At 42.2% G+C, this 13,967-nt stretch overlaps 1 protein-coding gene across 2 annotated transcripts in view; it reads left to right on the top strand.

Annotated features, from left to right (window-relative positions):
• FAM219A (family with sequence similarity 219 member A) overlaps positions 1-13,967 on the top strand; it is a 63,193-nt gene that overhangs the window by 29,799 nt on the left and 19,427 nt on the right. For both annotated transcript variants that reach the window (XM_087715206.1, XM_087715205.1), the window contains exon 2: positions 4,308-4,407. In XM_087715206.1, coding sequence (XP_087571332.1) covers positions 4,308-4,407 — 100 coding nt within the window. The remainder of the gene's footprint in view (positions 1-4,307; positions 4,408-13,967) is intronic.

Raw genomic sequence — 13,967 nt, 5'->3', positions numbered from 1 at the left:
ACAGTCAGCTGAAGTGGCCTGCAGTACTGCACCCTAACCACTGTGCCACCTCGGATAGATAGATAGATAGATAGATAGATAGATAGATAGATAGATAGATAGATAGATAGATAGATAGATAGATAGATAGATAGATAGATAGATAGATAGATAGATAGATAGATAGATAGATAGATAGATTAGATAGATAGATAGATAGATAGAGCAATAGCAATAGCAATTAGACTTATATACCGCTTCATAGGGCTTTCAGCCCTCTCTAAGCGGTTTACAGAGTCAGCATATCGCCCCCAACAACAATCCGGGTCCTCATTTTACCCACCTCGGAAGGATGGAAGGCTGAGTCAACCTTGAGCCGGTGAGATATGAACCGCCGAACTGCAGCTAGCAGTCAGCTGAAGTGGCCTGCAGTACTGCACCCTAACCACTGCGCCACCTCGGCTCTGCTTTCTTGCAGACGTCTCAGGACCCAACTAGGTAATAACTTCAGAGTGAGGAAGAGGAGGACTGTGGGATGCTTGGTGCTCTCTGAGCTTGGTTGTTTTCTTACAGATAAATCTTCCGGACTAGAAAGAAGATGGTTTTGTAGAGTAGTGGTGGAGGAGGAGGAGGAGGAGGAGGAGGAGGAGGAGGAGGAGGAGGAGGAGGAGGACAACAGCGACAGTGCTGATGACAGTGGGGTCTGTGGTGTTTTCTGAACCTGGGTGCTTTCTTTCAGACGTTTCATGACCCAACTAGGTAACATCTTCAGGGAGAGAAGTGTGGTCCACCGGCGGCCTGCGGAGCTGGCAGCAGAATCGGACAGTGAGGAGGTTGGGGAGGAACATGGGCCAGTCCTGGAGTCTGGGGAAAGCTCGGACGAGGGCTCTGCATCGGAGGCAGAGAGGGAGCTAGAAGCAGTGAGGCAGAAGAACAGCTGGAGCCTGTTCCCAGTGTGTCCATGCGCAGAGCTGCCAGAAGACAAGAACTACTAAGAAAGCAGGGTCAACTTGGGAGTAAAGCCACACCTTGGAGGGGATTGGCCCCTCCCAGAGGAAAGGGGGAAATGGGGAGGGGGCTTTTGCAGGACTACCTGTAACCTAGGGAGGGAGGAAGTATCTGACTTTCCCCTGCCAGACCCCCCTGCTCCAAACAGCTGCCCCCTTCCTACCAATGAAAGCTGAGCAAAGGGCCCCTTTTGAGAGTTAATAAATATTTTAAGAAGAGTCGAGTCAAAATGTTTTAGCGCTGGGCAACGAAGACGTGAATGTTCCAAGCATTAGAGGATGCTGTGTTTTGCGCAGACTCTTTTCATTTTGCTGACCTGAACCTGCACAATTCTCAGCGAGGTGGTTTTTTAAATAATGCAGCTCATTGTGCTTACAGTAAAGCAATCAATTTTTATTTCCAGCTTATGTTTACTGATTTTTTTAGAGACGCCAAAAAAGCTAGGAGGCGCCCGCAGCTCCTTCCTCGGCAGGAATAAGATTTGGAAAGGTGCTTCAAGAGAATTAAGCCGGCTGTCAGGTTTAGACCATGGCGGCCTCTGGTTTCCAAGAATTCAGTATATTTCTATTTTTAAAACTCTTGTGATTTCACTTTCTTTTAGAATGCCAGGAAGTGCTGAATGTAGCCTACAGCAGTGGTTCCCAAACTTGGCAACTTTAAGACTTGTGGACTTCAACTCTGCTGGCTGGAGAATTCTGGGAGTTGAAGTCCACAAGTCTTAAAGTTGCCAAGTTTGGGAACCACTGGCCTACAGGTAGTCCTCAAGATACGACCACATTTGAGCTAAGAAGCATGGAAGAGAAGAGAATAGGAAGAGAAAAGAAGAGAAGAGAAAGATATAGAATAGAAATATGGAATAGAGTAATCCTCGGTTTAAAATCACATTTGAGCTAAGAAACATGGAATAGAATAGAAAGAGAAGAGAACCGAAAAGAGAAGAGAGAGATATGGAATAGAATAGAAGGAGAAGAGAAAAGAAGAGAAGAGAAAGATATAGAATAGAAATATGGAATAGAGTAATCCTCGGTTTACAACCACATTTGAGCTAAGAAACATGGAATAGAACAGAAAGAGAAGAGAAGAGAAAAATATAGAATAGAAATATAGCAATAGCAGTTAGACTTATATACCGCTTCATAGGGCTTTCAGCCCTCTCTAAGCGGTTTACAGAGTCAGCATATCGCCCCCAACAACAATCCGGGTCCTCATTTCACCCACCTCGGAAGGATGGAAGGCTGAGTCAACCTTGAGCCGGTGAGATTTGAACCGCTGCAGATAACAGTCAGCTGAAGTGGCCTGCAGTACTGCACCCTAACCACTGCGCCACCTCCGCTCTATGGAGCCGACTCGGACTAGAGTAGTTCTCTGAGTTAAAAACATGCATCCCTGTTTTTTTGGCTGGTCAATCTGGGTCTTTCTCCCATCTCTAGCCTCCATTTTTCACGCTTAACTGCCATCGCAGAATTCCTGTGGCCATGCAATCAAAATTTGGATGCTTGGAAACTGGCATGTACTTTGCGACCTCCTGACACGCAAAGCCCATGCGGGAAATCTGATTCACTTTGCAACCGTATAACTAAGATTTAACAATTGCAGCGATTCCCTTATCAACTGTAGCAATGGGGAAAACTCGCTTAGCAACCGTTTTGCTTAGCAACGGAAAATTTGGGTCATAACTGGAGGATTACCTGTACATTTGAAAGTGTTTTTTTAAAAAAATCTTGCACAGAGATGCTTACAGGACTGTCTTTTTCATCCGACGTTGATCGCTTTCCCTTGTATGTCACCAGAATTCCTGCTTGAAGCAGGGGGTTGGACTAGAAGACCTCCAAGGTCCCTTCCAACTTTGTTATTCTGTTATTCAAAGGACCTCTTGCTTCGTCCGTCCGTCCCCCCCCCCCGCCATAAAATGAGGCAGGTGGAACCTTGGAGAGCCTGATGCTGTTTCGCTGTTTTGCATCTGACTCTGGAATAGCTTTCCCCGCAAATATCGATCCGTTCTCCCGTTGTCGGTTGTGTGTAAGAAACAGGGTACTCGAGGTGTGAAGTTTTGCCTTGGAATGTTATTGGTTTTGCAATTTTATTGATTCTTATCTGTTGATAACTTCTACCGTGCCGAGGATTTGTTCTGCTTTGTTTCTAATTACTTTGTAAACTGCCAGAAATCTTCCCAGTTGCAGGCTCCATAAATCTAAATAATAACAAATGAGATCAGTTTGGTCTAATCCAGTGTTTAAGGCAGTGTTTCTCAACCTTGGCAACTTGAAGATGTCCGGACTTCAACTCCCAGAATTCCCCAGCCAGCATTCGCTGGCTGGGGAATTCTGGGAGTTGAAGTCCGGACATCTTCAAGTTGCTAAGGTTGAGAAACACTGGCTTAAGGCAAACGGGCTAGAAAATGGGAGATTGTGAGTTCTAGTTCAGCCTTAGCCATGAAAGCGGGCTGGGTGACTTTGGGCCAATCACTAGGAGATTGACAATTCTAGTTCCACTTTAGGCATGAAAGCCAATCGGGTGACTTTGGGCCAATCACCAGGAGACGGTGAGTTCTAGTCCCACCTTAGGCATGAAAGATGGCTGGTTGGCTTTGGGCCAATTGCCAGGAGACTGAGAGTTCTAGTCCCGCCTTAGGCATAAAAGCCAATCGGGTGACTTTGGGCCAATCACCAGGAGACGGTGAGTTCTAGTCCAACCTTAGGCATAAAAGCGAATCAGGTGACTTTGGGCCAATCACCAGGAGACAGTGAGTTCTAGTCCCACCTTAGGCATGAAAGATGGCTGGTTGGCTTTGGGCCAATCGCCAGGAGACTGTGAGTTCTAGTCCTGCCTTAGGCATAAAAGCCAATCGGGTGACTTTGGGTCAATCACCAGGAGACAGTGAGTTCTAGTCCTGCCTTAGGCATAAAAGTAAATCGGGTGACTTTGGGCCAATCACCAGGAGACGGTGAGTTCTAGTCCAACCTTAGGCATAAAAACCAATCGGGTGACTTTGGGCCAATCACCAGGAGACAGTGAGTTCTAGTCCCACCTTAGGCATGAAAGATGGCTGGTTGGCTTTGGGCCAATCGCCAGGAGACTGTGAGTTCTAGTCCTGCCTTAGGCATAAAAGCCAATCGGGTGACTTTGGGCCAATCACCAGGAGACGGTGAGTTCTAGTCCCGCCTTTGCCATGAAAGCTGGCTGGGTGGATATGCCTGTTACCTTGAGTTATTTGTATAAATAATCAAAGTTAGATATAAATGCCTAAACAATCTACTAACATTTTTTTTAAAAACGATGGCCGTCCTGATGGGTTTTGTGCTTTTCCTGCCTTCCGACAGGATCCAGCGGCCGCCTCCATCTCGGACAGAGACTGTGACCCCAGAGAGGGCGAGACCGTAGCCATGAATTACAAACCGTCTCCCCTGCAGGTGAAACTAGGTAAGTCCGATCCGAAGAAGCGGCAGAAAGCTTTGCAAATTCCTCCTCTAGCTCTTGGGGGGAGATATCCCCTTGTATGCCTAGATGCCTCTCCCCAACCCATCCCACCCACGGAGACATCGACCGACAAGCAGCCTACGAGCCCCTCAGAATTCAGATCAACCCCACAAGTGACCAGTCACAGCCCCGGCCCTCAACCAACCCTTTTCTCCCCCCCAAAAAAGAGAGTGAAAATCTGGGTGCGTCTTATACACTGAATACAGCATTTTTTTTGCCTACCAACCCCCCCCCCCCTTTGCAAAAATGGGCGTGCAGATGATTTGGGAGGCCTGCAAAGTGCTCCTGGGGGCTGGGGAGGGCAAAAACAAGCAAAAAATGGGCTGTATTTGATAGGTTTTGCCCCCCCCCAGCCCCCAGGAGCACCCTACAAGCCTCCCAAAGCACTGCATGCCCCCCCCTTTTTTTTTTTTTGCAAAAAACTAGGCATGCAGAGGGTTTGGGAGGCCTGCAGAGTGCATTTTATTTTTTTAGATTTACCTCTTCAAAATCTTGGTGCGTCTTATACTTTGGTGTGTCTTATACTCCAAAAAAATATGGTACTTGTTTTTTGCATTCAAGCCACATTCTTTCAGAAAGCCATGAATTCTGCTCCTTTTTACACACCCACTTCAAACACTGCACCTCCACTGCAGTCAACTTAACTTGATATGTGTATATATATGTATGTATTTGTGTGTGTGTGTGTGTGTGTGTGTGTGTTGTATTTGTGCTGATAAATAAATAAAGGGAGACTAGTATAGATCTATTTCAAGCTATTTAGCTCTCATCAGCTAGCCATACCCTTACTGGGATTCGAACCAGGGCTGTATTACATGTTAGGCAGATGTGTTAACCCCTAAGCCACAAGGTTCTCCTCCTTTATCAGCTGAGCCAGGGAAATAGGTATGTATTTAGTGTCACAACCCCTGGTATGCCCAAATATCGGAGGAAGCCTACTGTTTCCATTCTCTGTCTATCGGCTTGTCACAAGAGACCATCCAGACAGAAACCCAATATTTTTACTGTTGCCTTTGTTACATTTGTGTTGTATTTGTGCTGATAAATAAATAAAGGGAGACTAGTATAGATCTATTTCAAGCTATTTAGCTCTCATCATATATCTATCTATCTATCTATCTATCATATGTATGTATGTATGTATGTATGTATGTATGTATGTATGTTATATTTATGCTGATAAATAAATAAAGGGAGACTAGTATAGATCTATTTCAAGCTATTTAGCTCTCATCAGCTAGCCATACCCTATGTTGGGAATCGAACCTGTGCTCTATTGCCTCTCAGGCAGATGTGTTAACCATTGAGCTACAAGGCTCGACTCCTTATCAGCCAGCCAGGGTGAGAGGTATATATTTAAAGTCACAACCCCTGGTATGCCCAAATATGGGAGGAAGGTCACACTTCCACTCTCTGTCTTCGGCTCGTCACAAGAGACCATCCAGACAGAAACCCAATATTTTTTACTGTTGCCTTTTTTGTTACATTTGTTATATTTATGCTGATAAATAAATAAAGGGAGACTAGTATAGATCTATTTCAAGCTATTTAGCTCTCATCAGCTAGCCACACCCTATGTTGGGAATCGAACCTGTGCTCTATTGCCTCTCAGGCAGATGTGTTAACCATTGAGCTACAAGGCTCGACTCCTTATCAGCCAGCCAGGATGAGAGGTATATATTTAAAGTCTCTCTCTCTCACACACACACACACACACACACACACACACACACACACACACACACACACATATATATATATATATATGAGAATCTCTCACACACAACTATTTGCACTTCCATCAACAAGCATTAATTCCTTGCAATAAATCTCATAACATCCACTACCTCTCTTACCATCCTTGGTGCATCTTCACATTTCTCCATCTGTTTACCAAGTTGCAAGAAATCATCCTGTTTGCTCTAATTTTTCATCACTAATGTAAAACGTGCTTCCTTTCCCTTTATTTACCCTGTTGAGGACGCTGCTCTCGGTCTCCGATATATTCATTTTCAGATCCAGGCATCTCATTTGCAGTACTGCCAGATACAGCTGCCCAAAAAGCCAACACAGTTTTAGGCTGCATCAACAGAGGGATAGAATCAAGATCACGGGAAGGGTTAATACCACTTTATAAGGCCTTGGTAAGGCCACACTTGGAATACTGCATTCAGTTTTGGTTGCCACGAGGTAGAAAAGATGCGGAGACTCTAGAAAGAGTGCAGAGAAGAGCAACAAAGATGACTAGGGGACTGGAGACTAAAACATATGAAGAACGGTTGCAGGAACTGGGTATGTCTAGTTTAATGGAAAGAAGGACTAGGGGAGACATGTTAGCACTGTTCCAATATCTCAGGGGCTGCCACAAAGAAGAGGGAGTCAAACTATTCTCCAAGGCACCTGAGGGCAGGACAAGAAGCAATGGGTGAAAACTAATCAAGGAGAGAAGCAACTTAGGAGAAATTTCCTGACATTGGGAACAATTAATCAGTGGAACAGAAGTTGCCTCCAGAAGTGAATACCCCAACACTGGAAGTCTTGGATAGCCATTTGTCTGAAATAGTATATAGGGTTTCCTGCCTAAACGGGGTTGGACTAGAAGACCTCCAAGGTCCCCTGCAATTCTTCAATTATTCTATTCTATAATCTTACACAATGGGCTTAACGTTTGCTGAAAACCATTCGGATTCTTTAGGTAACATCTAAAATGTTATCATCTGCATACAAAAAAAAAGCGTTTGTATTGATGTTTCCAAGGAAGACTGCAAAAAAAATTAATTTTGGATGCTGTTTGGAACCCTGACAGCCGCTTCATGTGTAAAATGCCTAATTGGATAGAGAATATTTGCAATAGCAATAGCAATAGCAGTAGACTTATATACCGCTTCATAGGGCTTTCAGCCCTCTCTAAGCGGTTTACAGAGTCAGCATATTGCCCCCAACAACAATCCGGGTCCTCATTTTACCCACCTCAGAAGGATGGAAGGCTGAGTCAACTCTGAGCCGGTGAGATTTGAACCGCTGAACTGCTGATCTAGCAGTCAGCTGAAGTAGCCTGCAGTGCTGCATTTAACCACCGAGCCACCTCGGCTCTTGCCTCCAGAGGTTGTGGGCGCTCCAACAACTGGAGGTTTTTAAGAAGAGACTGGACAACCATTTGTATGGAATGGTTGAGGGCCTCCTGCTTGAGCAAGGGGTTGGACTAAAGGACCTCCAAGGTCCCTTCCAGCTCTGTTTTACTGTTGTTTTCTCCTCTGCCTATCATCTCCCGCTGAAAACAGTGATGATGGCATGACACCAGTCCTACAGCTCAGTGATTTAGTTGCACTATAGAGTCTGTATAGTTGTTTATATAGCAGAGACGGCGGTAACTGTGTATGCTCACATGGGGAAGAGCAGTGGCTTGTTTGAACTCAGAAGCTAAAATGATGGTGTAAAGTTTAATATATTATAGCAATAGCAATAGTGGTTAGACTTATATACCGCTTCATAGGGCTTTCAGCCCTCTCTAAGCGGTTTACAGAGTCAGCATATTTACCCCAACAACAATCCGGGTCCTCATTTTACCCACCTCGGAAGGATGGAAGGCTGAGTCGACCTTGAGCCGGTGAGATTTGAACAGCCGAACTGCAGAACTGCAGTCAGCTGAAGTAGCCTGCAGTGCTGCATTTAACCACTGCGCCACCTCGGCTCTTATATTTATATTTTATACCGCTTGTATAATTAAGGGAATCCAGGCTGAGCTTTTTTCCAAGGTTATGAAACAGACTCGATTAGATTGATATCGGTTCATCATTATTAAGGTTGATTACACAGTTAGAAATAGATTTCAACGTTCCAAAATCGCATGACCGAATGACAACAGTTCCTGCAAACGGGGGAAATAGCCTGTTCAAAACCCCATGGAGCTTCAGCTTTGCAAGTTGCCAAAGTGCACCTTTTGGAGAACTGGATAAATCCTGGAGGAAAATGGATCAAGCAATTTGAAGGACGTCTTGCAGCAAAAGGCGGGATATGAAAAGTAACTTTGGAGTCCCTCCTGTTTGATCTGGGGTAGGAAGCTTTCAGGATGCTGACTACCATGGCTCTCTGTGAACATCTGTTCTTGGGGGGGGGGAGGGACACCATATCTGGGACCTCACAATGTGAAATTCTCATCATCTCCTTAATGTTGGGTCCTGACAGGGCACTGACTCCTATAGCACTGAAACAGCTAAAAATGGGATGGGATGGGATGGAACAGAATAGAAAAGAAAATATGGAGTGGAATGGAATGGAATAGAATAGAATATAGAATGCCATAAAATATAGAGTAGAGTAGAAAATATGGAATGGAATAGACTAGAATATAGAATACCATAAAGAGTAGAGTAGAGTAGAGTAGAGTAGAGTAGAGTAGAGTAGAAAATATGGAATGGAATAGAATAGAATATAGAATACCATAAAGAGTAGAGTAGAGTAGAGTAGAGTAGAGTAGAATAGAATAGAGTAGAAAATATGGAATGGAATAGAATAGAATATAGAATACCATAAAGAGTAGAGTAAGTAGAGTAGAAAATATGGAATAGAATAGAATATAGAATACCATAAAGAGTAGAGTAGAGTAGAGTAGAGTAGAGTAGAGTAGAGTAGAGTAGAAAATATGGAATGGAATAGAATAGAATATAGAATACCATAAAGAGTAGAGTAGAGTAGAGTAGAGTAGAGTAGAATAGAATAGAATAGAATAGAGTAGAAAATATGGAATGGAATAGAATAGAATATAGAATACCATAAAGAGTAGAGTAGAGTAGAGTAGAGTAGAGTAGAATAGAGTAGAAAATATGGAATGGAATAGAATAGAATATAGAATACCATAAAGAGTAGAGTAAGTAGAGTAGAAAATATGGAATGGAATAGAATAGAATATAGAATACCATGTAGAGTAGAGTAGAGTAGAGTAGAGTAGAGTAGAGTAGAGTAGAGTAGAGTAGAAAATATGGAATGGAATAGAATAGAATATAGAATACCATAAAGAGTAGAGTAGAGTAGAGTAGAGTAGAATAGAGTAGAAAATATGGAATAGAATAGAATATAGAATACCATGTAGAGTAGAGTAGAGTAGAGTAGAGTAGAGTAGAGTAGAGTAGAAAATATGGAATGGAATAGAATAGAATATAGAATACCATAAAGAGTAGAGTAAGTAGAGTAGAAAATATGGAATAGAATAGAATAGAATATAGAATACCATAAAGAGTAGAGTAGAGTAGAATAGAATAGAGTAGAAAATATGGAATAGAATAGAATAGAATATAGAATACCATAAAGAGTAGAGTAGAGTAGAGTAGAATAGAGTAGAAAATATGGAATAGAATAGAATATAGAATACCATAAAGAGTAGAGTAGAGTAGAGTAGAATAGAGTAGAAAATATGGAATAGAATAGAATATAGAATACCATGTAGAGTAGAGTAGAGTAGAGTAGAGTAGAGTAGAGTAGAAAATATGGAATGGAATAGAATAGAATATAGAATACCATAAAGAGTAGAGTAAGTAGAGTAGAAAATATGGAATAGAATAGAATAGAATATAGAATACCATAAAGAGTAGAGTAGAATAGAATAGAGTAGAAAATATGGAATAGAATAGAATATAGAATACCATGTAGAGTAGAGTAGAGTAGAATAGAGTAGAAAATATGGAATAGAATAGAATAGAATATAGAATACCATAAAGAGTAGAGTAGAGTAGAGTAGAAAATATGGAATAGAATAGAATATAGAATACCATGTAGAGTAGAGTAGAGTAGAGTAGAGTAGAGTAGAAAATATGGAATGGAATAGAATAGAATATAGAATACCATAAAGAGTAGAGTAAGTAGAGTAGAAAATATGGAATAGAATAGAATAGAATATAGAATACCATAAAGAGTAGAGTAGAATAGAGTAGAAAATATGGAATAGAATAGAATATAGAATACCATGTAGAGTAGAGTAGAGTAGAGTAGAATAGAGTAGAAAATATGGAATAGAATAGAATATAGAATACCATAAAGAGTAGAGTAGAATAGAGTAGAATAGAGTAGAAAATATGGAATAGAATAGAATATAGAATACCATAAAGAGTAGAGTAGAATAGAGTAGAAAATATGGAATAGAATAGAATATAGAATACCATGTAGAGTAGAGTAGAGTAGAGTAGAGTAGAGTAGAGTAGAGTAGAAAATATGGAATGGAATAGAATAGAATAGAATATAGAATACCATAAAGAGTAGAGTAGAGTAGAGTAGAAAATATGGAATGGAATAGAATACCATAAAGAATAGAATAGCAAATAGAATGGAACAGAGAATAGAATAGAATAGAATAGAATACAGAATAGAATAAGGAATGGAATGGAATATGGAGAGAATAGAATAGAATAAGGAAGGAAAGGGAATATGGATAGAATAGAATAGAAATTAAATTGAATTCTTTATTGGCCAAGTTTGATTGGACACACAAGGAATTTGCCTTTGGTGCAGATGCTCTCAGAGTACATAAAAAGACAAGATACATCCATCAAGAATCATAAGGTACAACACTTAATGATAGTCACAGGGTACAAATAAGCAATCAGGAAACAATCCATATCAATACAAATCGTAAGAATACAAGAAATGAAGTTACAGTTAGGAAGCCGATGAGTAGTTGAATGGAAGGCTCTGTTGTTATTCCCTTTTTAGCTTTGTAAAGGTTACTAAAGCTATTATTCCATTCCATTTGACTAACGGGATGCGGGGGGACAAGAAGAAATATAAGCCTTAGGACAGGATTAGCCCTGGAAAACAAACCTCGATTTAAATGGAAGCGCTCCTTTTGGAAAAAAAAAAAAAGCAATTTGGGGTCCCTGCAGTCCTGACCCCTGCCTTTGTAGCCTTTTTTTGGGGGGGTTGCTGCCCAGGAACAAACAGAAGCTTGTAGGGATCCCCAAAGTCCAAACCCGATTGGAGCAACAAACGACAACGCTTGAGACGATGAAAGAGCTTGGAGGCTTATCAAAGAAAGAACGTGTTGCAATCGAAACCTGGCAGGGAATATAATTCTCCGAGAAAGATAGGCCAATTGTCTGCTGAAAGAAGATTAAAAAGTCTCGGCCGATGGCTACGACCTCGTATGAATCATGGAAATAAAACGTGTACCTCTGGAAACCCATTGTGAAGTTATGGTAGAACATCTTCCAAGGTCTTAGTAAGCCCAGGGGTTACTATTCTTCCTTTGCTAATCCACGTGGAGGGGAGAGGATGTTGGCATGAACAGCTACAGCTAGATTACAATGGACCTTGGATGTCCTAGAAAGGACACTCCGTGGAATTTCATCCATCCCACCAGTGGGGGGAAAAAAACATCTCTGAACTACTCAAAATTTCCGCTACCGGTTCTCCAGAACTGGTCAGAACCTGCTGAACAACACCTGTGGGTGTACATCAGAGCTGGAAGGGACTTTGGAGGTCTTCTAGTCCAGCCCCTTGCTCAAGCAGGAAAACCTAGACCATTTCAGACAAGTGACTGTCCACACTTCTTAAAAACCTCCAATAATGAAGCACCCACAACTTCTGGTGGCGAGCCGTTCCACTGGTTGATTGTCCTCCCTGTTGGGAAGTTTCTCCTTGAATGTTTGTTGTGTGCTTTTAAAGTGTGTATTGTTCTGTTCGTCTTTTTTATTCCTTATTTGTACCCCCTCCCCCCTTGACTTGGTTGTGAGCCGCCCTGAGTCCCCTTCGGGGAAAAGGGCGGCATAGAAATATAATAAATCAAATCAATCAATCAATCAAGTGAACTTGAACTGTTGTAAGTTGAGGACTACCTATAGCTGGAAATATATTCTACTCCCAACATGATTGGGGGGGAGGGATACATGCTTAACTAACGTGTGGCAAGGTTGATCCACGCAACCTTTTAAATGTCAGGGTTCGAAATAGCATCCAAAAGTAAATCAGAGTCCAAGGCAAAGTATTGTTAAAATTCCAATTTGTGAAGACAGACATGAGAAAACCCGAATCTGAAAGCTTCCCGGTTTCCCCAGCCCAGTTGAAATTTCAAGATCTTGCCCCCACCCCACACCCACCAGTCCATCCCATGGTCCAATCTCCCACTGCCATGCTGGCAGCTTCCTCCCATCCAGTTCCGGTCAGGTGCGGAGGTGCAGAGACAAAGGATGACCTTGGCTTTCTAGAAAGAATGTTGTTATGGCTACATAGCATCTAACTCCATACAATCCCACCTCCCATTTTCCTACCGTAGACAATGCATAGTAGAATAATAGAAAGGGTGGCGGGCCAAAGATCCAAAGGGAAAGACATTAAATGCAATTGTGTCCCAGTTGGAAATAAAGTTAGGTACAATGGAGCCTCTTCACGACTTTTTGAAAAGCAAGAAAGAACATTGGCTTAGAAAGTCCATGGTCTAGCATGAATTAAGTAGAATAAAGATAGATGGTGGGCGGACTTTTTATTGCAATATAAGAATGGAAGGATACGGCCTGTTCAAAAGGAAGAGAAGAGATGGGAAGATTTACTTATATTGTATTTTAACTCCAGCTCAGAAATAGTGGGCTAAAAAAGAAAAGGAAGAACAAAGGAAAGCAGGACTATTGAGGGTGGCTATTCTTCCTCACCCAACCAGGGAGGGGAGAAAACGAGAACAAGGCTTTTCAAAATGAAGCTGCAAGGAACTTTTAAAGAGGCGTGAAGTCACAGTGACGGGCGGGTTTTGTTAGGAAAAGTTGTGTTAGAAGCGTAGCTCTATCCAGAAATTCCTTCTTTCACTTTGCTCTTCTAGAAGCTGAACCCAAAAGTGCTTTTTCCAAAAGGAAACTGGACTTTTTAATTTTTTCCCCCCTTGGAAAGCATTTCCTTTCTCCTCCAAAGAAGCTTCATCGATTCTGAAGATGAAACGTTTTCAGGGGGAAAACAAACCAAGAAAGTCCAATTGACTTTTGGAGGGGAAAAAAACAAGCTTCGGGACAACCTGGATGATTGAGAATCTCCATAGATGTTGTTGTTGTAGGAGAGGACCAGGCTGAGCCCGAGGGAGGGGGTCAAACGCATCTTAAGTCATGAGTCCCTGGTCGCCCGCAAGAGATCTAAGTCCAGGCCATCTGGAATGCCTTTATTATCTGTTAGGTAAGCTCCCCGTGTGGAGAGCGAGTACGTTCAGAGAAGCATTTGTGAGAGTTGTGTTGGAGAACACACAAACCAGCATACAGAGACACTGCAGTTTAAATAGGCTTTTACTTTCATGGAAATAGAGATATCAGAGTCCATCAAACAGTCCAAGTCATACATGGATAAGACAGTCAGTCATCAACGTCTTCCAGTGAAGGGATAATCCAAATAACATAGTCCATAATCATACAAACAGTCTGGTACTCAAAGTTTGCTAGCAGTTGCAAAACTTACAATAGCTCACGGCACTTTCTAACAGCCAGCTTCCAAAACACTCAGATCAGATCAGCCCAGCATCTAACAAAGAGAGAGAGCTAACA

This window comes from Thamnophis sirtalis, unplaced genomic scaffold, assembly GCF_051295495.1.
Source record: "Thamnophis sirtalis isolate CommonGarterSnake01/CBP01778 unplaced genomic scaffold, rThaSir2_p1.2 scaffold_5, whole genome shotgun sequence".
In the NCBI taxonomy this organism is placed as follows: Eukaryota; Metazoa; Chordata; class Lepidosauria; order Squamata; family Natricidae; genus Thamnophis; species Thamnophis sirtalis.
Note: the sequence above shows the minus strand (reverse complement) of the source record. Positions and strands in the feature narration are given on the sequence as shown.